The sequence below is a fragment of the Mchenga conophoros genome, linkage group LG9 (genome assembly GCF_057382185.1).
Source record: "Mchenga conophoros isolate Kocher_MC1m ecotype Shallow Benthic linkage group LG9, M_conophoros_male_GT1.1, whole genome shotgun sequence".
NCBI classification, from domain to species: domain Eukaryota; kingdom Metazoa; phylum Chordata; class Actinopteri; order Cichliformes; family Cichlidae; genus Mchenga; species Mchenga conophoros.
The window spans coordinates 2,866,239-2,890,372 of NC_140534.1; the positions used below are offsets into that span (position 1 = coordinate 2,866,239).

Genomic DNA, 24,134 nt, shown 5'->3' on the forward strand with positions numbered 1-24,134 from the left:
AGCTGTAGTGCCTCTTCACCTCACTGTGCAATACCTTGTGCAATACTTTTTGTAAATAGTCAACAGTGCAATAGACTCAATACTTGAAATGTGCAATTCACTTGTATTTTTATTTTTTATTCCTATTTATTCTATTTATCCCCTTTGTATATTTTTTTATATTTGTCTCTGTATTTATATATGTGTGTGTGTGTGTGTGTGTGTGTGTGTATATATATAACAGTTCTGTAACTGTAACTTCGGTCGTTGCTGTGCTTTTTTTGGAAGTCGAATTTCCCAGAGGAACCCACCCGAGGGATTAATAAAGTTCTATCTTATCCTTCATTGGCTTCCTGTTAAATCCAGAATTGAATTCAAAATCCTGCTCCTCACATACAAGGTCCTAAATAATCAGGCCCCATCTTATCTTAATGACCTTGTAGTACCATATCACCCTATTAGAGCACTTCGCTCTCGCTCTGCAGGCCTACTTGTTGTTCCTAGAGTATTTAAAAGTAGAATGGGAGGCAGAGCCTTCAGTTTTCAGGCCCCTCTTCTGTGGAACCAGCTTCCAGTTTGGATTCAGGACACAGACACTATCTCTACTTTCAAGATTAGGCTTCAAACTTTCCTTTTTGCTAAAGCATATAGTTAGGGCTGGACCAGGTGACCCTGAATCCTCCCTTAGTTATGCTGCAATAGACGTAGGCTGCCGGGGACTCCCATGATGCATTGAGTTTTTCCTTTCCAGTCACCTTTCTCACTCACTATGTGTTAACAGACCTCTCTGCATTGAATCATATCTGTTATTAACCTCTGTCTCTCTTCCACAGCATGTCTTTTATCCTGTCTTCCTTCTCTCACCCCAACCGGTTGCAGCAGATGGCCCCGCCCCTCCCTGAGCCTGGTTCTGCCGGAGGTTTCTTCCTGTTAAAAGCGAGTTTTTCCTTCCCACTGTCGCCAAAGTGCTGCTCATAGGGGGTCATATGATTGTTGGGTTTTTCTCTGTATCTATGAAGCGCCTTGAGGCGACTTTTGTTGTGATTTGGCGGTATATAAATAAAATTGAATTGAATTGAATTGAACAGAACATGCCTAACATTAACTTATCTTGGTAAGTCATGTATAATTTTCCATGAATGTTAAATTTATTTAAATAAAAGTTCAGGTTTATGCACACAAAACACTGGAGATGATGCTTTTCTTCTCTGTCTCTGAATCATGGACCATATAAATGTAATTCTGTCTTGATAGAGCAACTCTAACAGGGCCACACGTTATCAAATTCCATTATAAGGGGAAGTAACAAATTCTCTTGTTTTCTGTCTGCTCATCTAGATTTTCAGTGAGGTCATTTGTCCCCAAGAGCTCTGAGGCTGGTGAGTCACAGGCTGTATGTATTGATCTCACTCAGTAACATATCCAGTCTACACAATCTCACTTGTTTTGTCAACTGTCAAGGCTCTGAGGCTGATGATTTTTGCAGACGAGAGATGCAAATCTTATCACAGCTAAGAACAAAAGGCACGTTTTAGGTAGTGGAGATAGAGACTCACACACAAATAACACTGACACATGAACAGAAGAGGCAAATGAAATGAAAAGAAGATAACAGGGAGAAGCGGTGCTGCCTGAGTAGTATCAGAGTGGGCCACGGTCATTAAGCCCTATTATGTCACATTTGTTCTCAGTCTGGAACTCCACTGGTCTCAGGGCGCAGTGCGTGGGATGCAGTGTTCACATGATGTCAGGAATAGAAAGAACAGGCTAGCCCATCAGTGTTTGCGCTATGAGATAAAAAAAAAAAGTGATCATTCATTTCTGTGAACATTTTATCTCGTTCAGATTTAGACAACAAAGAAATCATATAATATACCTTCTGTTAATTTCCCCTGCTGTAGTATTTCAGAATATGTTTATGTACAATACTGACTGCCATTATTCTAATAATTTATTTATAAGGAGAGTGTTTTCTTACAAATATTTCTTTACAAGATTAGATAATAAAATAAAAATATAAAAAATAGCACCGATGACAGACGATATTTCAGCAAAGTAGTCTACCACAGTTATCACTGTTTCATAATGTTAATCATTTTAATCAATCAATCAATACTAAAACCCTAACTGTGAAGATTAAAGCTATTTTTTTCACCTCCTCAATTAAAGCTGAAGTGACATTTAAAAGTTTGGGTTTTTATGTTTTTCTTGTTAGATATGTAATGATGATGTCAGAGACAATGTTCAAACTTCATGGCCATGAGCCTACATGTTTTTTCTATGGAGTTCACTGTAAAAAAAATAAATAAATGTAAAATAACAGAAATTTAACATCATACAAAAATACTACTACTGTAATACAACATTACTGTATTTCATTTTGTTATATTTGTCATTAAAAACATTTTTAAATAATTTTTTTTTTAAATATACCGCTGCTGTAAGATGACTTTATCACTCTACATATTTTTTTCATTCCTTAAAACTCCACTGTGGTCGAAGGACACAAATTAGAGAATGATTAGATTTTAGACAAATCACTACTACAAAAACAAAAAGTGAAAACAAAAAACAGGAAGTGAGAATGATTTGAAACAGGAAGACGCAGAGACAATAATTTTACAGAATAATTACACTAAAGAACACTGAAGGACCACACAGAGGGAAGAACTTCAAATCTATTATCAGGCAGGACTAGAAGGTGAAAGCTGATGGGGACAGCAAAGGAGACTTGCAACCTGCTATACGACATCCACGTTTCATGATGTGATCCGAGTTGGAGAGTTGCTCCTTATCTCATTGTACATCTGTATAGTGACAATAATGGCATTCTTTTCGGTTCTGTTGATAGCCTTTTAGGAGTTTCCAGTGAAAGGGAAATTCCTGAACTTCCTTAAAATGCTTGTGACTATATTTTTTATATGCAGTCTTATTTTTCAGTGTTGCCCAACCCTTTGAAGCTACAACACATATTTCACATCAGAAAAATCACAAGACACACCACCAAACACAAATGTCACAAAAAGTATATTTATTGAAATAGAATGAAAATTTACTCTGTTTACTTTGTGTTCAACTAAACAATCCCAGGTTTCACACTAAGCTGATATTCTTGGAGAAAGTGCAAGGCCCATAAACCGGCAAATCAGGATCTCCCCCATAGAAAAAACGTGAGTAGCAAAAATACAGTCACTCATCTCACGCTGCTGTAAGGAGCAGTGACAACTGGTCTGATGAATCATGTTTGCATTTATATCATGTGAATAGTATGTGCATCACTTACCTGGGGAACACCTGGAACCAAGAAGGCAATCTGATGGAGACAGTGTGATGATTTGTGCAATGTTCTGCTAGGAAATCTTGGGTTGTGCCAATTATGTGGATGCTAATTTGATAGGTACCAACTACCTCAGCACCGGTTCAGGCGATGTACACCCTTTCATGGAAATAGTATTTCCTAATGGCTATAGCCTCTTTCAGTGGGATTGTGCATCCTGTCACAAAGCAGAGTTGGTTCAGGAATGATGAGTACAACAATGAGTTTAAGCTGTTGACTTGGGCTCCAAATTACCCATATCTCAATCCAATCAAGCATTTGATAAGTCCACGCCATGGAGGCCCCACCTCACGATTTACAGGATTTAAAGAATCTGTTGCTGACATACCAAAGCACACCTTCAAAGCTTTACAGAGACAGCTACTTAATGTGGCCGCCTCGTCCTTGACAGGACCATGTTGGATCCTTGGTCCTGTCATCTATCCATCCATGAATCCATCTCGAGATGTTAAGCATTATCTCGGGTGATGTTTGACAGTAAAATAAATAAACAAATAAATAACTGCAAAGTGGGGTGTGCATAATTATTCAGCCCCCTGAGTCAATACTTTGTAGAACCACCTTTTGCTGCAGTTCCAGCTGCCAGTCTTTTAGGTTCTGTCTCTACCAGCTTTGCACATCTACAGACTGAAATCTTTGCCCATTCTTCTTTGCAAAACAGCTCCAGCTCAGTCAGATTAGATGGACAGCGTTTGTAAACAGCAGTTTTCAGATCTTGCCACAGATTCTGGATTGGATTTAGATCTGGACTTTGACTGGGCCGTTCTAACACATGGATACGTTTTGTTTTAAACCATCCCATCATTGCCCTGGCTTTATGTTTAATAATAATAATAATAATGGATTGGATTTATATAGCGCGTTTAGGGTCGTTGTCCTGCTGGAAGGTGAACCTCAAATTCAAATTCAAATTTTATTTGTCACACACACACAACCATACACAGTATGACATGGGGGTGAAATGCTTGTAGCTGTACAATGCCCGACCTCCGCCCCAGTCTCAAGTCTTTTGCAGACTCCAACAGGTTTTCTTCCAAGATTGCCCTGTATTTGGCTCCATCCATCTTCCCATCAACTCTGACCAGCTTCCCTGTCCCTGCTGAAGAGAAGCACCCCCAGAGCCTGATGCTGCCACCACCATATCTGACAGTGGGGATGGTGTGTTCAGAGTGATGTGCAGGGTTAGTTTTCTGCCACACATAGTGTTTGCATTTTGGTCTCATCTGACCAGAGCAGCTTCTTCCACATGTTTGCTGTGTCCCCCACATGGCTTGTGGCAAACTGCAAACGGGCCTTCTTATGGTTTTCTGTTAACAATGGCTTTCTTCTTGCCACTCTTCCATAAAGGCCAACTTTGTGCAGTGCACGACTAATAGTTGTCCTGTGGACAGATTCCCCCACCTGAGCTGTAGATCTCTGCAGCTCGTCCAGAGTCACCATGGGCCTCGTGGCTGCATTTCTGATCAGCGCTGTCCTTGTTCGGCCTGTGAGTTTAGGTGGACGGCCTTGTCTTGGTAGATTTACAGTTGTGCCATCCTCCTTCCATTTCTGAATGATGGCTTGAACAGTGCTCCGTGGGATGTTCAAGGCTTGGGAAATCTTTTTGTAGCCTAAGCCTGCTTTAAATTTCTCAATAACGTTATCCCTGACCTGTCTGGTGTGTTCTTTGTCAGTGCGCCCCAGGGTGGCTGTGGCTACAATGTAGCTTGCCATCACCAGTGTGTGAATGTGTGGATGACTGGATATGTAAAGCGCTTTGGGGTCCTTAGGGACTAGTAAAGCGCTATATAAATACAGGCCAAAAATACAGGCCATTCTTTGGACTTCATGGTGTTGTTGCTCCCAATATTCTCTTAGACAACCTCTGAGGCCGTCACAGAGCAGCTGTATCTGTACTGACATTAGATTACACACAGGTGCACTCTAATTAGTCAAAGGAGCTTGCAAAGAAAAGCGTCTGGACTTCTTTAAGTAAGAGGAGTGTGGCAGACTACTGTGCACAATGCATTTGATTGTTCCCGTCTTTTTGGCATAAGTCACCGAACCCTGCCCATGACCTTCTTACTTTTTCTCGAAGCTCCCAACACTCCTCTGGTTCTAGGACACCCCTGGTTAAGCAAAAACAACACCCGAATTCATTGGAAAAGGAGGCCATAGGTGGATAGGTGAAGTTTTTCATAGGGACGTGGCCCCTTCAATTCCTCCACACTGGCCATACGACTGCATGATGGACATCCTCCCTGGGGCTCTTCTTCCCACTAGCAGGTTGTATAGCCTAACTAAACTAGAATACAGAGCTATGGAAAAATACACAAAGGACTCTCTGGCCCATCTCCCTCCCCCTCTAAGAGCCGTTTTTTTCTTTGTGGAGAAGAAGGACAAAACCTTATGACTCTACATCAACCTTTGTGTCTTGAATGTCTGTTAAGATTAAGTACCCTTTACCTCTTCTCTCCTCTGTTTAAACATTCTTCATTAAATTGGACCTTTGCTATGCTTAACACCTGGTTGAAATCAAATTATTGGATGAATGGGAAAACTGCATTCAATACTCACCTTGGTCATTTTGAGTATCTGGTCATACACCCTCTGTTTTATCAGGCCTTCGAGATTGTCTCAACAGGTTTGTCTTTGTCCTTTACTGTCTTGACAACATCCTAATCTTTTCAAAATCACTTTATGAACACGAGTCTCAGATCTGTCTGGTTTTGCAGTGTCTGTTGGAAAATGAACTGTTTATTAAAGGTGAGAATTGTGAGTATCACACTGACTCCATTTCCTTATTTGGATACATTGTAGAGTGAGGACAGGTTTGGGCAGACCTGGAAAAGATCCAGGTGGTACTAGATTGGGCAACACTAACTACCTGGGAGCACCTTCAACACTTCCTTGGGTTTGCAAACTTTTATTGCCAGTTCATTTGCAACTTTAGCAAAATTACTCTCCCGGTCTCCAACCTCACCTCTCCTAAAGTTGCTTTCCAGGGGAAGGACGCAGGAGGAAAGGTCTTTTCCACACTCAAAGACCTCAGCTTCTGTCCTCACCCAGCCAGACACATCACACCAGTTCATCGTGGAGGTGGACGCCTCTGATTATAGGGTCAAAGCCGTCCTATCCTAATCCAAAGAAGGTGAAATGCAACCCTGTGCCTTTTTCCCTCACTGTCTCTGTCCAGATGAAGGCATTTATGATGTTGGGGACCAACAGCTGCAGGCAGTAAAGATGTCCTTTGAGGAGTGAAGGCACTAGTTAGAGGAAGCTGACCATCAGTTCTTTGTGTGGAGAGACCATAAAAACCTTGCTTCCCTCAAAGCCACCAAACGACTGAACTCCAGACAAACCAGGTGGGGTCTCTTCTTCACTTGCTTTAATTTTTGTGATCACTTATAGACCTGGTTCTCTGAATGTGAACCCAGACACTTTATCCGGTCAGTTCTCCATGTCTGATGCCACTGTTGAACAAGCAACAACCTTGCATCTTGTATTAGCGGGTCGCTGTGACAGGAAATTGAGTCGTTACTCTGGAAGGCTCGGCAGGATGAACCCAAGCCAGGTAATGGACATGTCAGCTGTCTATATGTCCCTTCCCCAGTCAATTTGCAAGTCATCCATTCAGTCATACAGCTACCCAGGTAAAAACCACACTCTCTCTGTCCTTCAGCATTTATTCTATTGACCAACTCTTGTGAAAGATGTTCTGCCTGTCAAATATGTGCCCAAAACAAGGCAGTTTGTTCTCCTCCCTCAGGACTCCACTGACCTCAACCTGCACTTGGATGTTCCTGGTCTCATATTGTCCTGAATTTTATCACAGTTACATTAATTATTGTGGATTTTTTCTCCAAAGCTGCTCATTTTGTCACCCAACTGAAACTGCTGAAACTACTGGAGACTGTCTAGCTTATTATGAACCATGTGTTCCGCCTTCACAGAATTTCCATGGACATCATTTCAGACTGTGAGCCTCACTTTATATAACAAGTGTGGAAGGAGTTCTGTACCTCTCATTCTCTCTGAGACAGGTAAGTGAGAAGAGCAATGCTGTAGTAACATGAGATGCAGCACTGAACATGGCACGAAACTGATTGAAAACCTTTCAGCCACTAATTTTCTCTGCCAGTTTATTCCAACACGTGCTGCTGAAAACTCTCAGAGAGTCGGTGAAATCTGTCAATGAGAGAATGACCCACCTCTCAGAAGAAAACAAAATAAAAAATCAAAGAAACTGTTGAGCTAAAAGAAGCATGAGGTACAACTAGATGTTTTCAGGAATACCAGACAAGGCAGAAGAGGATCTGGAAATAACGGCGAGACATTTAATCCAAACCCACCTAAAATTCCCAGACACTGACATTTTAAACAGAAAGAGCTGGTGAAGAGCCGCAGTCATGAGCTGAGAGGAACGGACTTCAGGGTCAATGACCAGTTTCCCAAGGAGATCCGAGAGCGACGCAAGTTCCTGTTCCCGATGCGAAAAAAGTTTATCCAAGGAGGCATAACCTGTCTCTTTGCTTTTCTTGTTATTTTTAGGTTAGTCTGGAATATATGTGTTTAAAATATAGATCTGTGTATCATTAGTATATATGGACCAAATGTTGATGACCTCTTCTTTTTTCATACATTCTTCACTTACAATACAATACAACTTTATTTGTATAGCACATTTAAAACCAGAGGTAGCCGAAGTGCTCCACATAATCCAATAAAACAGTAGTAAAATACAAAAGCAGATAAGCTAGCAGGTGGGAGGCATTGATTAACCAAGCATACAAGTACGCAGATAAGCATTAAGACTTAACGATAAAATTGATAAAACAATATAAGCAAAAGAGAGGAAAGGGGAGGGCAAGAAAGTACAAAAAAGTAAGGCATGCTCTAGGAGTCCGGGAAGGCTAAGCTAAAAAGTTGGGTTTTCAATCGAGACTTGAAGGTCTGGATCGAGTCAGATGCGCGAATAGTATGAGGAAGGTTATTCCAGATGTTAGGTGCGACTGAAGGTCACCTCTGGTTTTCAGCCGTGACCCAGGTTGCACCAAAAGCAATTGGTCAGATGATCTCAGTGTTCTACTGGGAGTATACATGCTAAGGAGATCAATAAGGTAGCTTGGTGCAATATTATTTATGATTTTATAGGTAAGCAGTAGGATTTTGAAATCAATGCGGTATTTAATTGGAAGCCAGTGGAGGCCAGTGAGAATAGGGGTGATAGACTCAAACCTATGAGCACTTCACTTTCAGATCACTCTGACACCATAATAATAGGAGGAGACTTCCACCTGGTATTTAATCCAGAAATTGACAGAGAAATTCATTCTATTACTATCAGACATCATGCACCAGTGTCTATCTCTATGAAACACAAAAGAGTCCCAACACCAATTAGGAACTGGAGATTTAATACATCATTACATCCTTATGGCTTAAAGGGAGTGTTTTCTGCCCAGCGTTGCAGGGTAAGAATTTAGTGATTCCGATTCCATTATTGATATTACTTATTGATTCAATACCTAATCAGTTCTCTTATTGATTCTCATTGTGTTCTCACTAGCTTCACTTTGAGAGTTACCACCATCAGTAAGCAGCATATCAAAGACATGACATTTGTACAAATTGATGCATGTTTTGTGGTCAAATGTTTGTGCATGTTGGATGTATTTCCTCTCTTCATTGTGGTTCAGTTCAGTGTTGGGTCATTCCTCAAAAAAGTAATGTATTACACATATTACACAGAACACTTTTATTAAAAGTAATGCAGTACATTACTTAATTACTCCAAGGAGAAAATGATTCATTGTACTCCTCATAACATTACTTTCATCTTACTCTGTAAAATGACCTGAAACAAAGTGTCTCATCATTACCATTTAACTACACTGCAAAAACAGCTATACTTGAAACAAGCAAAATATTCATAAATGTGACAGAATTTTCTTGTTTTGATGGAAAAATTCTGCCAATGGGGAAAGCACAAGTTGCTGAACTAGAATTCTTAAAACTAGTAAATTAATCTAACTGCTGTATGCCTTTTAACTAGACAAAACTGTCTAAAATTTATGCTTAATTGAAGAAAATGTGACTTATTATAAGAACAGACACTTTGATATTTAGAAAATCTGTACCTAAAATGAGTATTATGCTTTCTTGAACAAGCTGTTTTCAAGAATTATTTGCCTACTTTAAGATTCTACACCTTAATTTAGATTTCCCACATAACAAAAAAACTTTCTATAGGACAAATATTCTTAAAACTGAATTATTTCTTTCTTGACTGAGCTAACTAACTATATATACATATATATACATATATATACATATATATATACATATATATACATATATATACATATATATATATATATATATATATATATATATATATGTATATGTATATATATGTATGTATATATATATATATATATATATATATATATATATATATATATACACACCCATATGCCTGGGGTCATATGTATTGACCCCAGGCACATGGGTCAATACATGAGTGGGACACAGAAAGGAATTGGCAAGAATACCAGAGGTGCAAAACACCAGCTACTGGTAGACAGAACAGTCAGCTGAGACTGCAAGACCAGACTGACCAACCTGTGCACTGCCTGGATTGATTACAAGAAGGCCTATGACTCAATGCCCCACAGCTGGATACTGGAATGCCTAGAATTGTACAAGATCAATGGGACCCTAAGAGCCTTCATCAGGAACTCAATGGGGATGTGGCGTACAACACTAGAGGCCAACTCCAAGCCCATAGCACAAGTCACCATCAAGTGCGGGATCTACCAAGGAGATGCTCTGTCCCCACTGCTGTTCTGCATAGGCCTGAACCCCCTCAGTGAGATCATTAACAAGACTGGCTACGGATACCGACTACGGAACGGAGCAGTTGTCAGCCACCTCCTGTACATGGATGACATCAAGCTGTATGCCAAGAGTGAACGAGACATCGAGTCACTGATCCACACTACCAGGCTATACAGCAATGACATTGGAATGTCATTCGGACTGGAGAAGTGTAGTCGGATGACAACAAAGAGAGGGAAGGTAGTCAGAACGGAGGGGATTGAACTACCAGAAGGCAACATTGCAGACTTAGAGGACAGTTACAAGTACCTGGGGATCCCACAGGCGAATGGGAACCATGAAGAGGCCGCTAGAAAGGCTGCAACCACCAAGTACCTGCAGAGGGTCAGGCAAGTCCTGAGGAGTCAGCTGAATGGTAAGAACAAGATCCGGGCCATCAACACGTACACCCATGATCAGGTACCCTGCTGGGGTAATAGGCTGGCCAAAGGAGGAGATAGAAGCCACTGACATAAAGACAAGAAAGCTCGACTCAACTTTTTTCAATGACTTTCTTAATTCCCTTCCACAGATCAATACACACCAATTGATCCTTGGAGGGGACATGAATACTGTTATGGATCCAGTACTAGATCGCTCCTCAGATAAAAGACTTCCACTCCCTAAATCCTCATTAGTGTTACAGTCTTATTTACAAACCTATGGGGCTGTTGATGCGTGGCGATTTCTCTACCCCTCCACTAAACAATATTCCTTTTTTTCTGCAGTGCATCAAACGTATTCTCGTATAGACTACTTTTTTGTTGACAAAAAATTGCTTCCCAATATCAAGACTTGTAAATACAATAGCATAGTAATATCTGATCACAGTCCACTTGTTTTGGAACTCAGCTTCCCGGATGAACCCTTTGTGTACTCCTGGAGACTCAATCCTCTTTCTTTGTCGGATAAGGAGTTTGTGGAATATCTTTCCAAACAAATTGATATCTTTATAAGAACAAACATTACGCCTGGCATGGCCTATAGTACGGTTTGGGAAAGCTTAAAAGCATTCTTACGGGGCCATATTATATCATACTGTTCATATACTAGAAAACAGAAACAGAAACGTCTTTCTGAATTGATACACCTTATTTTGCAATTGGATGAGCAACACTCTACAACCCCCTCTCCAGATTTGTATAAACAAAGACTAACGTTACAGACTGAATTTAATTTAATCTCAACCCAGCAGTCAGAGTCTATGATTCTTAAATCTAGAGGAAGATGGTATGAGCACGGAGAAAAAGCATCTAAAATTTTAGCACATCAGCTTCGTAAATCAGAAGCAACTTGTATAATCCCTGAAATTAGGAGTGAATCTGGACATGTCACCACTACACCACAAAAAATAAATGAGAGTTTCAAAATATTCTATTCCAGTCTCTATGATTCTGAATCTTTAAAAATGCCTGGACTGTTTGAGGCTTTTTTTGATGGAATGACAGTTCCGACTTTAACCTCGGCATTCAGAGACCAATTGGAGGAGCAAATTACAGTGGAAGAAATTAAATTGGCGATTAGCTCAATGCAGAATGGCAAATCCCCGGGTCCGGATGGGTATCCGGTTGAATTTTACAAGACCTTTAAAGACAGTTTATCACCTTTATTACGAGACATGTTCATTGAGTCATTGGTTTCAAAATGTCTTCCCCTAACGCTTCGACAAGCGACCATCTCACTCCTATTGAAGCCAAATAAGGATCCATTAGAGTGTTCATCATATCGTCCTATATCACTCTTAAATGTAGATTTAAAAATACTGTCAAAAACACTTGCTCTCAGGCTAGAGCAATATCTACCATTGTTAATTTCTCCAGATCAGACAGGTTTCGTGAAGGGTAGGCATGGTTTTTTCAACCTGCGCAGGTTTTTAAACATATTACACACCAAGTCAACTACAACCCCTGAAATTGCCTTATTACTCGATGCTGAGAAGGCATTTGACCGGGTGGAGTGGGATTATCTGTTTTATACTCTGCATAAATTTGGATTTGGCCCTAATTTCATTTCATGGATTCAGTTACTTTACTCCTCACCTATGGCACGTGTTAGAACAAATTCGTTATTCTCTTCTTATTTCCCACTTCTCCGTGGTACGAGACAAGGTTGTCCCCTATCCCCTCTTCTTTTTGCATTATCAATTGAACCACTGGCGATTAAACTGCGAGCTGACAGTTGCATTAAGGGCATCTTCAGACGTGACCAGGAGCACAAAATATCCTTATATGCTGACGACCTCCTGCTGTATATGTCAGAGCCTTTATGCTCTCTTCCCCGTGCTCTTGCCATTTTTGAATGTTTTGGTAATATTTCAGGTTACAAGTTGAACCTGCATAAAAGTGAACTTCTCTGTGTCAACTCTATAGCCAGAAAGATTTCATTTTCAGATTTTCAATTTAACATTAAATCAGGGTATGTGACCTATCTGGGGGTTAAGGTTACCCACTCATACAAAGATCTTTATGAAAGAAACTTTGTCCCGCTGCTTAAAAATACTGAGACAGATCTTCAGAGATGGAACAATTTACCACTGTCATTAATTGGCCGCATCAATTCTATCAAAATGAACATACTTCCCAAGTTCCTTTACTTATTTCAATGTATCCCATGCTACTTACCCAATAAGTATTTTATAACACTGAATAAGCATATCTCTGCATTTATTTGGAATGGCAAAAGTCCACGAATTCATAAAGATTTCATTCAGAGGACTAGGCCAATGGGTGGATTAGCCTTGCCAAACTTTCAGTCTTATTATTGGGCAGCAAATATTCGTAATATGCTGTACTGGATGAGTAATGTTACTACAGAGACTCCAGCTTGGCTCCAAATTGAGTCATCCAATTGTGGCAAAATTTGCCTATCAGCTTTGTTGAGTTCAGCTCTCCCATTAGAACTATACACCTATAAACGTAACCCTTTGTTGTATGACTCGCTCAGAATCTGGGTGCAATGTAGGAAAAGGTTGGGGTTACACTTAATGTCAATTAAAGCACCTATCTGCTCAAATCATATGTTCCCACCCTCCATGATGGACTCTGCCTTTAAAATATGGGAAAGTAATGGCCTTAGAAATATCAAAGACCTTTTTGTAGATGGGATTTTTGCCTCATTCACGCTCCTTCATACCTTTTGGACATGCCCCAATCTTCATAACTATTGGGTGTCTATATTTAACACTCTGTCAGAGATGTATAACGTTAAATATGATCCTTCTGCTCTAACGGCTATCTTTGGGGTGATACCTCCAGACATCACTTTGCCAAAATGCTATTAGAATTCTATTGCCTTTGCTTCACTTATCGCAAGGCGCCTTATACTTTTAAGATGGAAGCAGGAAGGTCCTCCCACACATGAACAGTGGCTTGCGGAGCTCATGAGGTTTTTACATTTAGAAAAGATGAGATATACACTGGCAGGTTCAACCACAAAATTTCTTAAGGCATGGCAGCCATTCCTGATGTACATGGAAACATTTAAAATGACCACCTTATCATGACCAGATACCATATCTCTATATCACTATCATAGTTAACTGTACGCTGAATGTCCCTTATACATTTTATTTTTATATTTGTTTGTTGTTGTTTGTTTGTTTTTTGTTGTTTTGTAGGGGTTTCTTTGGTTTGTTTGTTTGTTTTTTCCTTCTCTATTTCTGTTATCTTTTGGGGTATTGTAAATACTGAACAGCAAACTACTGTATGTTCAATGTTTTTGTCATGTCTGAGTGTGGGCCGGCAGGAAGAGAGGACCCAAAATGCAGGACTCACTGAGGCGGAAGTAATTCAAAACACACAGCTTTATTGCTGGTAAGAAGCAGAACAGAAAAACACTAACTAAACTGGAAGAACGGAATGAGTAGGCAGGAAGGCTGGCTGGCAAACGGAGCACACGGAGGAAGCGAGGGTAAACAGACGTTAACGATGCGACACCGAGTAGGGGAAGACACAGACACTAAATACAAGAGGTGAACGGAGCAAAGAGGAAACAGCTGGGAGACACGGCTGACGTTGATTACACTGACGAGACAGGGAGAGCACAAAGCTGAACGCACTGACAAAGGGCACAGACCTACAAAATAAAACAGGAAGCACACGCCAGACAGAGACAGACTCGTAAACAGGCATAATGACGTCATGGACAAACAGAGGGACATACGGGCAGAGAAGACTAAGCACAGGCAACCTAAACCAAACATAAGGGCAAGATAACAAAACCTAAACCAGAAATAATCATCATCAACATCATCATCAGATAACTAAAGAATCAGAATATAATTGTAATCAAAACAGTATCACCAGAGAATAACTAATCCATAATGCAAAATAAACCAAAACATAAGAAACTCAAAATACTGGGTCCAACGGACCCAGAACCGTGACAGTTTTGTTGTTAACATGCTGCTGTGACTGAAAATAAAATTTATAAAAAATAAAAAAAAAAGACAAGAAAGCTCCTTACCATGCATAGAGGGTTTCACCCCAAGTCCAGCACCCTGAGGCTGTACGCTAAGCGGAAGGAAGGGGGCCGGGGACTGGTGAGTGTCAGCACCACAGTCCAGGATGAGACAACGAACATCCAAGAATACATTGGGAAGATGGCCCCAACTGACCGAGTGCTCAGTGAATACCTCAGGCAGCAGAAACCCAAGAAAGAGGAGGGAGACGAGGAACCATCATGGAAGGACAGGCCCCTGCACGGTATGTACCACCGGCAGATAGAGGAGGTGGCTGATATCCAGAAATCCTACCAGTGGCTGGACAAAGCTGGACTGAAAGACAGCACAGAGGCACTAATCATGGCAGCACAAGAACAAGCTCTGAGCACAAGATCCATAGAGGCTGGGGTCTATCACACCAGGCAAGACCCCAGGTGCAGGCTGTGTAAAGATGCCCCAGAGACAATCCAGCACATAACAGCAGGGTGCAAGATGCTAGCAGGCAAGGCATACATGGAACGCCATAACCAAGTGGCCGGCATAGTGTACAGGAACATCTGTGCCGAGTATAACCTGGAAGTCCCGAGGTCAAAATGGGAGATGCCCCCAAGGGTGGTGGAGAATGACCGAGCTAAGATCCTGTGGGACTTCCAGATACAGACGGACAAAATGGTGGTGGCTAACCAACCGGACATAGTGGTGGTAGACAAACAGAAGAAGACGGCCGTAGTGATCGATGTAGCGGTTCCGAATGACAGCAATATCAGGAAGAAGGAACACGAGAAGCTGGAGAAATACCAAGGGCTCAGAGAAGAGCTCGAGAGGATGTGGAGGGTGAAGGTAACGGTGGTCCCCGTGGTAATCGGAGCACTAGGTGCGGTGACTCCCAAGCTAGGCGAGTGGCTCCAGCAGATCCCGGGAATAACATCGGAGATCTCTGTCCAGAAGAGCGCAGTCCTGGGAACAGCTAAGATACTGCGCAGGACCCTCAAGCTCCCAGGCCTCTGGTAGAGGACCCGAGCTTGAAGGATAAACCGCCCACAGGGGCGTGCTGGGTGTTTTTTTAAACCTGATGCTAGAGTCCCACACACCAGGACAAATCCCTATCCATACAGTGGGGCAAAAAAGTATTTAGTCAGCCACCGATTGTGCAAGTTCCCCCACTTAAAATGATGACAGAGGTCAGTAATTTGCACCAGAGGTACACTTCAACTGTGAGAGACAGAATGTGAAAAAAAAATCCATGAATTCACATGGTAGGATTTGTAAAGAATTTATTTGTAAATCAGGGTGGAAAATAAGTATTTGGTCACCTCAAACAAGGAAAATCTCTGGCTCTCACAGACCTGTAACGCCTTCTGTAAGAAGCTTTTCTGTCCCCCACTCGTTACCTGTATGAATGGCACCTGTTTGAACTCATCATCTGTATAAAAGACACCTGTCCACAGCCTCAAACTGTCAGACTCCAAACTCCGCCATGGCCAAGACCAAAGAGCTTTCGAAGGACACCAGGAAAAGTATTGTAGACCTGCACCAGACTGGGAAGAGTGAATCTACAATAGGCAAGCAGCTTGGTGTGAAAAAATCAACTGTGGGAGCAATCATCAGAAAATGGAAGACATACAAGACCACTGATAATCTCCCTCGATCTGGGGCTCCACGCAAGATCTCATCCCGTGGGGTCAAAATGATCATGAGAACGGTGAGCAAAGATCCCAGAACCACACGGGGGGACCTGGTGAATGACCTGCAGAGAGCTGGGACCAAAGTAACAAAGGTCACCATCAGTAACACACTACAACGGCAGGGAATCAAATCCCGCAGTGCCAGACGTGTTCCGCTGCTGAAGCCAGTGCATGTCCAGGCCCGTCTGAAGTTTGCCAGAGAGCACATGGATGATACAGCAGAGGATTGGGAGAATGTCATGTGGTCAGATGAAACCAAAGCAGAACTTTTTGGTATAAACTCAACTCGTCGTGTTTGGAGGAAGAAGAATACTGAGTTGCATCCCAAGAACACCATACCTACTGTAAAGCATGGGGGTGGAAACATCATGCTATGGGGCTGTTTTTCTGCCAAGGGGACAGGACGACTGATCCGTGTTAAGGACAGAATGAATGGGGCCATGTATCGTGAGATTTTGAGCCAAAACCTCCTTCCATCAGTGAGAACTTTGAAGATGAAACGAGGCTGGGTCTTCCAACATGACAATGATCCAAAACACACCGCCCGGGCAACAAAGGAGTGGCTCCGTAAGAAGCATTTGAAAGTCCTGGAGTGGCCTAGCCAGTCTCCAGACCTCAACCCCATAGAAAATCTGTGGCGGGAGTTGAAAGTCCGTGTTGCTCGGCGACAGCCCCAAAACATCACTGCTCTCGAGAAGATCTGCATGGAGGAATGGGCCAAAATACCAGCTACTGTGTGTGCAAACCTGGTAAAGACCTATAGTAAACGTTTGACCTCTGTTATTGCCAACAAAGGTTATGTTACAAAGTATTGAGTTGTATTTTTGTTATTGACCAAATACTTATTTTCCACCCTAATTTACGAATAAATTCTTTACAAATCCTACCATGTGGATTCATGGATTTTTTTTTCACATTCTGTCTCTCACAGTTGAAGTGTACCTCTGGTGCAAATTACTGACCTCTGTCATCATTTTAGGTGGGGGAACTTGCACAATCGGTGGCTGACTAAATACTTTTTTGCCCCACTGTATGTATGGGCTCAAATTGTGTTCATAAATATTTTGTACTTGTAAATCAGGATTTGTATGTGTAAAAAGAATTTGTGTGCGCGTAAAAAAGATTTGTGTGTGGACTTAGCCAAAAAATACGTGTGAAACTGCACTCAAGTTTCAAGTTACAAGTATGAATTTTGATCCTATTTTTCTTCCTTTCATCTGGTCAGATCATGTCAATCACAAATGTAACAATCCAATCGGAGAACAGATGGGTTTGGCTGTTGGAGGGGCGCTTTTTTGAACTGCAGGTCCTTGAAGGGTAAGACGGTTTGAAGCTGGAGGATCTCTATATTAATATCTGATAAAAGTTAGCTCCCCTAACTGTCAGTAGATGTTGAAAGGATAAAGTTGTGGTATATCAGTGGTTAGAAATACCATTATTACTTTAGGATTAGTTTAACACAAAGTCAGACCTGACCCGGGACCATTGCTGTGAGTCACAGTGCGCAGCATAAAGGTCCTTTGACATCGGACGCAGGATGTGCTGTTAATGCTAACTGCTAACTAAAAGCCAAGGATCCAGAATTTGTTGCGCTGGCTGCTGGGCTCTGTGGGTTTTTGCAGCAGCTCTACCTGTACTAGATGCACCTGCTCCTTGTCGTTTCTATCTCTGACTTTATGTTCTCTACAAGAGTTTGTTTTTTATCTTCAAATGTTCAATAAAAACATGAATCTTCTAATTCATAACGAAGAAAGCTTTGTAACTATCTCTACCAGTGTTGCCAACTTAGCGACTTTGTCGCTATATTTAGCGAGTTTTCAGACCCCCTTAGCGAAAAAGAAAAGAAAAGAAAAGAAAAGCGACAAATCTGGTGACTTTTTCTGGTGTTATTGGAGACTTATTTATGCCGACTTTTTGACGTGAAAGCGCATATCGCTCATACTCTCAAAAAGCAGCGGGTGCTGCCGTGGGCACCTCGCCTGTGCCAAAGCGCTCCCAGGCGGAGGATAGTCCTCCCCCAGCTGCTATCAGGGCAGGAGACGTTCACACCTATGCGTCCAAACTGCAAATGAATCGCGCATGAGCGAAGCCGCTGCTCCTGCACTGACTGTAACGCAGTCAGTTCTTCTTTTACTCTTATGCCGTTTTGTGGATCACAAGTTTTAAAACTACATATAAACACACACACACACACACAAAGTAACTCCACCAGAGCGCCTATTTCGGGTCATCTTTGGTCGTCCAAGCCCGGATAAAGGAGCAGGGTTGGAATTGTGACATTAAAGAAAACAATAATTGCTAAAAGAAATTTAATTTGTAGTTCTAAATAAACTCTAAATGCATTTAGGACGTTTTTTACTCACTTTATGTCTCTTCCACGATGTTATTTCTCTCTCCAACAACATAGGTTACAATTAGATTAGCATGATCAATTATGCAAATTAGGCGATGATGTCATTTAGCGGCTTCTAGCAACTTTTAGGACAACCAATAGAGATTTTCCTCACTGAGGAGTTGGCAACACTGATCCCCACTAGTGAAGACTGTCATTTCCACAACAGTGAGTGCAGAAATTTCACACATAAGTCCACATACAAATCTTTTTTACACACACACAAATTCTTTTTACACATACAAATCCTGGTTTACAAGTACAAAATATTTATGACCACAATTTGAGTCCATACATATGACAAGGACGCACATATGATACTCCTACTCTTAGGCTGGGATCAACATTCACTCAGCTTTAGTGTCACTCTGGGTTTTGGCTAGCTTAGCTTTAGCGTGCTGACTGTACTTTCACAGAGCTGAAGTTGTCTTAGCAGCTTAATACAGTTGTTTCTGTCCTGGATGCAGTTTGCACTTTACCATTATGCTTTTGTGCAATAAAAATAAACGTAATATCCACTCTTCCCTACTATGTTTGATAACGATATCCTCTGATAACGGAAATCAGTAAATTGTAGCGCAAGCACAAGAACCGGTAAGTGAGATCGAAGCAGACTATCGATTCCAAGGATTTCAACTACCAGGAACTACCAGTTCGCTACAAAAACCAGTTCTCGATTCCCAGCATGACTGCTATGACAGCATGATCTCACTGTCCAGTTTCATACTGCAACAGCAATCTCCTGTCTCAGTCCCGGCTGCCCATCAATCACTCAGCAGTCTCACTGCTGGTACCTTTTGCAACGGAAATCCAACTGCCCAGCATGACAGAGGTCACACCTTCAGCTTGGATGCCGTGATGCCAGATCCCAGTCTGCCTCACTCCTCCCAGGCCGAAGCTATGCTGTAGCCTATGCCTTTAGTCATTAGCAAGTCCTTGATGCACACACATAGTCAAAATGTACACAGGAAGGACAAATGAAGAAAGTGGACAGAGAACATCCATATTTCCTGCACCCCCCTGCCTTCCTAGAGGTTAAACTCTGAATATAATTAATATTCGCTTGAAAACACTTTTTCTTGCAGATTCAAGGACTGGATGAAAAAAGAATTATCAGTTAAGTGTCTTTAAAAATTAAAGCTTTGAAGGAAAGTCTTAATCAAGTATGATTAATCAAGTATGATTATTAATACTTTATTAAGAACGATTAAGACCTAACAGAAAAAAGAGATGGGATTTGAGTCCTTTTAGTGTTTTTTATTCAAAGGCTGTAAACAACTTCTTCTATAGTGTAAAAGGTCACAGTTTTAACTTAAAATTTGAAAAGAATTGAATAGAATTTTGAAAAGCAGAACATGAATAATATAAAAAAATAACTTGGTCAGAAGAGGTGCAATGACATCCATACAAAGTAGTCCACCAGAAGTAAAGAATCACTACAGCATGGAGGAAAAAGGTAAAAATCACAAGTTTAGAAAAGGTTGCAACCCTTGTCAGAAAAAGGTCATTTAAGGAATGGGATACACAGTAGAACTGAAATATAAATAGAACAGAGAGTATAAAAATGTAAGTGTAATTGTGAACATTAACATGAAACATACTCTGTTTTACTTAAATAAGATAAAGAAGCAATAACAGTTATCTGAGAGATAAAATAAACATCTATTGTGAACGCACCCACACACAATGCACAGTCATAAGAAAATAGATAAGCAGTAATGTACAATATGACTGAAAGGATATACATATAAGCATTTTTTGTAGTTTTAACATATACGTTTTTACAGTTCTCTTTTGTTTTGAATATGCTGGGATAGTCTTGATGCATGCTCAATCATCCAGGTAAGTAAATCCCAAAAGGTTGATTTTGTTCATCTGGATGTTTTCAGTGGGAGAAACGTTTCGTCATCATCCAGGTGACGTCTTCAGTCTCAGCTGACTGCAGGTTTCCCCAATCTTATAAACAGTACATTTGCACAATGATTGAAACCAGCCCACCAATGAACAATAGGCTGGGAGGTCAGTACCTTGATCATTAATATGCAAATTTTCATGAGCATTGATCAACAACCACTGATCAGAGACCACTGACCAATAGCCATGAGAGTTGGGGAATATCAGTAATGGGGGACATCTAAACGCTGATGTGTACCGTAAACCTACACATACGGATCAGTATCTAAGGTTTGACTCTCATCATCCACTGGAGTACAAACTGGGAGTCATCAGGACGCTACAACACAGAGCAAACACCATCCCCACTGACACAGCAGCCAGGGAGGCAGAAGAACATCAAGAAGAGTAAATGTGGTTATCCAAGCTGGACTTTTGTCAAAGCTGGAAAGGCTCCTAAAGAAAGCTCCAGATGATCCAGTAGAGAAGATGAGAGATAAGATAAGATAAGACTTTATTGATCCCACGACGGGGAAATGTTTGCGTTAACTCAGCTCAGGTACAGATATCAGAAGGAAAATACAAAAAATACAAATAAAATACAAACAAATAAAAAAAGAGAAGGACAACCGCTGCCTATGCAAAAACCCTTTATGTGTCAGGAGTATCACAACATTTGAGTTTTTTTGTCTTTGAAACCCCAAAACACGCTGCGCCAAAAAATTGGCCCACCCCTGCAGTCAGCTGAGACTGAAGACGTCATTTGGATGAGTGATGAAATGTTTCTCCCACTGAAAACGTCCAGATGAACAGAATCAACCTTTTGGCATACTGGGACAGTGTTGCAGCTCTTCTGATACACATTTGAGCAGGTTTTGTTCCTCAAAATCTCAAATATTCTGTGTGATTTGTTTTCAAGCAGTTATGAAATTTGTGGCCATTTCATTAGCAATGAGGGAAGTCATAGCTTGATTTAAAGTGCTGTTTTGCGAACATTCTTATTCACAGTCTTCATCAATAAGTGCTTTAGTTGTCACTACAAAAATAGAGATTTGAAGGGCCAAAAGATTTTCTCTGTGTTTTAATGCCAAAGAAAGCCCAAAATGGTTTTGCTACAAAGAAGAACGAGTCCCAATACAAATGACACCGCAATGACAACACAGATGAAAGTAGTGTTAAGGAAAACAGATATCTTTAGATATTTTATCATTTCAAGTATGTCTTTATCAAAAATTTCATGTGACAGTCTTTTTCTGATGTAAGCAGTTAATGCAGATGCACGCCATTCATTAAACCTAAATGCCAAATATTTACTGCTTAATCATCAATCATTACCATCCATTTTCTTCTACTTATCCAATCTTGTAATTACATGTTGCTTTTGCTTTGGTGGCTGATTTTGCTATGAAATAAATGGAGTCACCATACTAAATTTGGTTACTATTACAAGAAACAAAGAAAAACTTGGGAACTTTTAAAGTATGGGCAACATTCAACAATAATAACTTAAAATTTAGTTTGCTCATCATCTTAGTCAGTTATGGACTAAGTCTTTTTGGAACTCTTCTGCTTTGTATATCAGCTCCTGGGCACTTTTCAAGTGTTGAGGGCAGGTTTGAAAACTATATCACAAACTTTTATAGGAGAAAGTCAAAGCAGCAGTCTCGAAGTCGAAGGCAAACAGACACAAAACAAAAACAGAGGGAGGGGTGATTGTCTGGTGCAGCTAAGAAAGCCTAAATACTTTTGTCAAAGTATAGTCAGAGTGTATATTGTTGTCATTGGTTGCAGCTGACTGTATACTGTATAAACACATAGACTGTTGTACCCTAAACCCTTAGTGAGCTGGCTGGAGAAGTCAGACATGATGAAAAACACTTCAGTTTTCCTTATTTGCTCCTTTGACTTCAGCCTGTATTTATCAAAGTTCTGAGAATTTTCATGTGTGGTCCAACAAAACACTGGACTTCCCAAATGTTGGAAACTAGCATGAGAGAACATCCCCCAAACACCATTACCCTGCTTTTTAGACACTGTGGGGGCTACGTTAGCAGTTTTATGCTGCATCTGTCAATCGTTCTAGTCTACCACTGCTGCTTTCTGTCTTACGGGTGATCGTGGCTCAAGAGTTGGGAGTTCGCCTTGTAATCCGAAGGTTGCTGGTTCGCGCCCCGGCTTGGACAGTCTCGGTCGTTGTGTCCTTGGGCAAGACACTTCACCCGTTGCCTACTGGTGGTGGTCAGAGGGCCCGGTGGCGCCAGTGTCCGGCAGCCTCGCCTCTGTCAGTGCGCCCCAGGGTGGCTGTGGCTACAATGTAGCTGCCATCACCAGTGTGTGTGTGTGTGTGTGAATGGGTGGATGACTGGTTGTGTAAAGTGCTTTGGGGTCCTTAGGGACTAGTAAAGCGCTATATAAATACAGGCCATTTACCATTTAAATACTCAGAAACTCTGTTTATGCAATCAGAATTGGTAAAGTATACCTTTCCTCTTTAGTCTGTTTATTTTCTATCACTGATTTAAGTTGAAATTTTCACTGTGATTAATTTGATAAATACAGGCTCAGTAGTTACATTCTAATACTCACAGCATTGCTTTAGAAATGTGATGCAACACAAGGAAGTAATAAAATATAGAAAGAGAGAGTTTTTCCTTATAACCATCTTATTGGAAAAATACTTTTTCACATATAAAATAATAATGTACTTGACTTGAGCAGCACTGATGTTGTATCCAGTCCAGTCCTTCACATGATCATCTAGTCTCCCAGTCTGCTTGGCTTCATTTGGGAGGCGAGAGTCCAACAACGATTCAGAATAAGTGCATAGATGGAAGCAGAAGAAACCTTTTTTCTTTGAGTACAAGAAATTGCGAGTTAAATCAGGGGCCTGATAAAGACAACAAAGAACAACATACCACAGACCAGACACACACTAAGAATGGGTTTAGCGCTGCACTCTTAATAATTGGATTGGACGGTGAAGAGAGTGGACGTCCAGTGGGTCTGCCGCACAGCCGATTCCACATCATGTGACCTCAGCGAAGGCGATGTGATTCTATAAAGAGGCAGGAAGAGCAAAAAAACAAAATCAGGACAAAAGACATAAAAAATTGGCGAATGCCTCAAAAATAAACCTGGTTTGGCATTCCTAAATACACATGTAGAAATCTGAGAAGACATCACCAATGGCATTTGACCTGAATGTAAGTAAATGCCTGTGAAGTTAGCCATTATATGTGATCATTTAAGCATGTTTATTTTGGGTCATATTCATTAGGTGGTTGACATTGTGGGACGTCTACTACTCAGAAGGCTTGATCCCTGGCTCACCGCGTCCATGTGTCGAAGCAATTGGAGAGCTCCAATTGAGTAAAAGAGTTATTTCAGTAGCAATTAATTTACCATGATTAGTAAATGACTGATTCATGAGCCTGCAAAGCTTTTCCTAGTGTAGGATGTTTAGGTTGTTCTCTTAAAATGACCTCATTAACTCCAATGTGTATCATAGAGTCCTGCACTGTTTAGGAACCACTGAAGCACTAAAACGAT

The 24,134-nt window shown here is 41.0% G+C and overlaps 1 protein-coding gene across 2 annotated transcripts in view; it reads right to left on the reverse strand.

The window, feature by feature from the left end:
- Positions 1-19,791: 19,791 nt before the first annotated feature.
- plppr5b (phospholipid phosphatase related 5b) overlaps positions 19,792-24,134 on the reverse strand; it is a 139,907-nt gene continuing 135,564 nt past the window's right edge. The window contains exon 7 of one of the 2 annotated variants that reach the window (XM_085286153.1): positions 19,792-23,640. In XM_085286153.1, coding sequence (XP_085142279.1) covers positions 23,544-23,640 — 97 coding nt within the window. In that variant the 3' untranslated portion in view covers positions 19,792-23,543. The remainder of the gene's footprint in view (positions 23,641-24,134) is intronic. The other variant, XM_085286154.1, reaches the window with a different exon arrangement.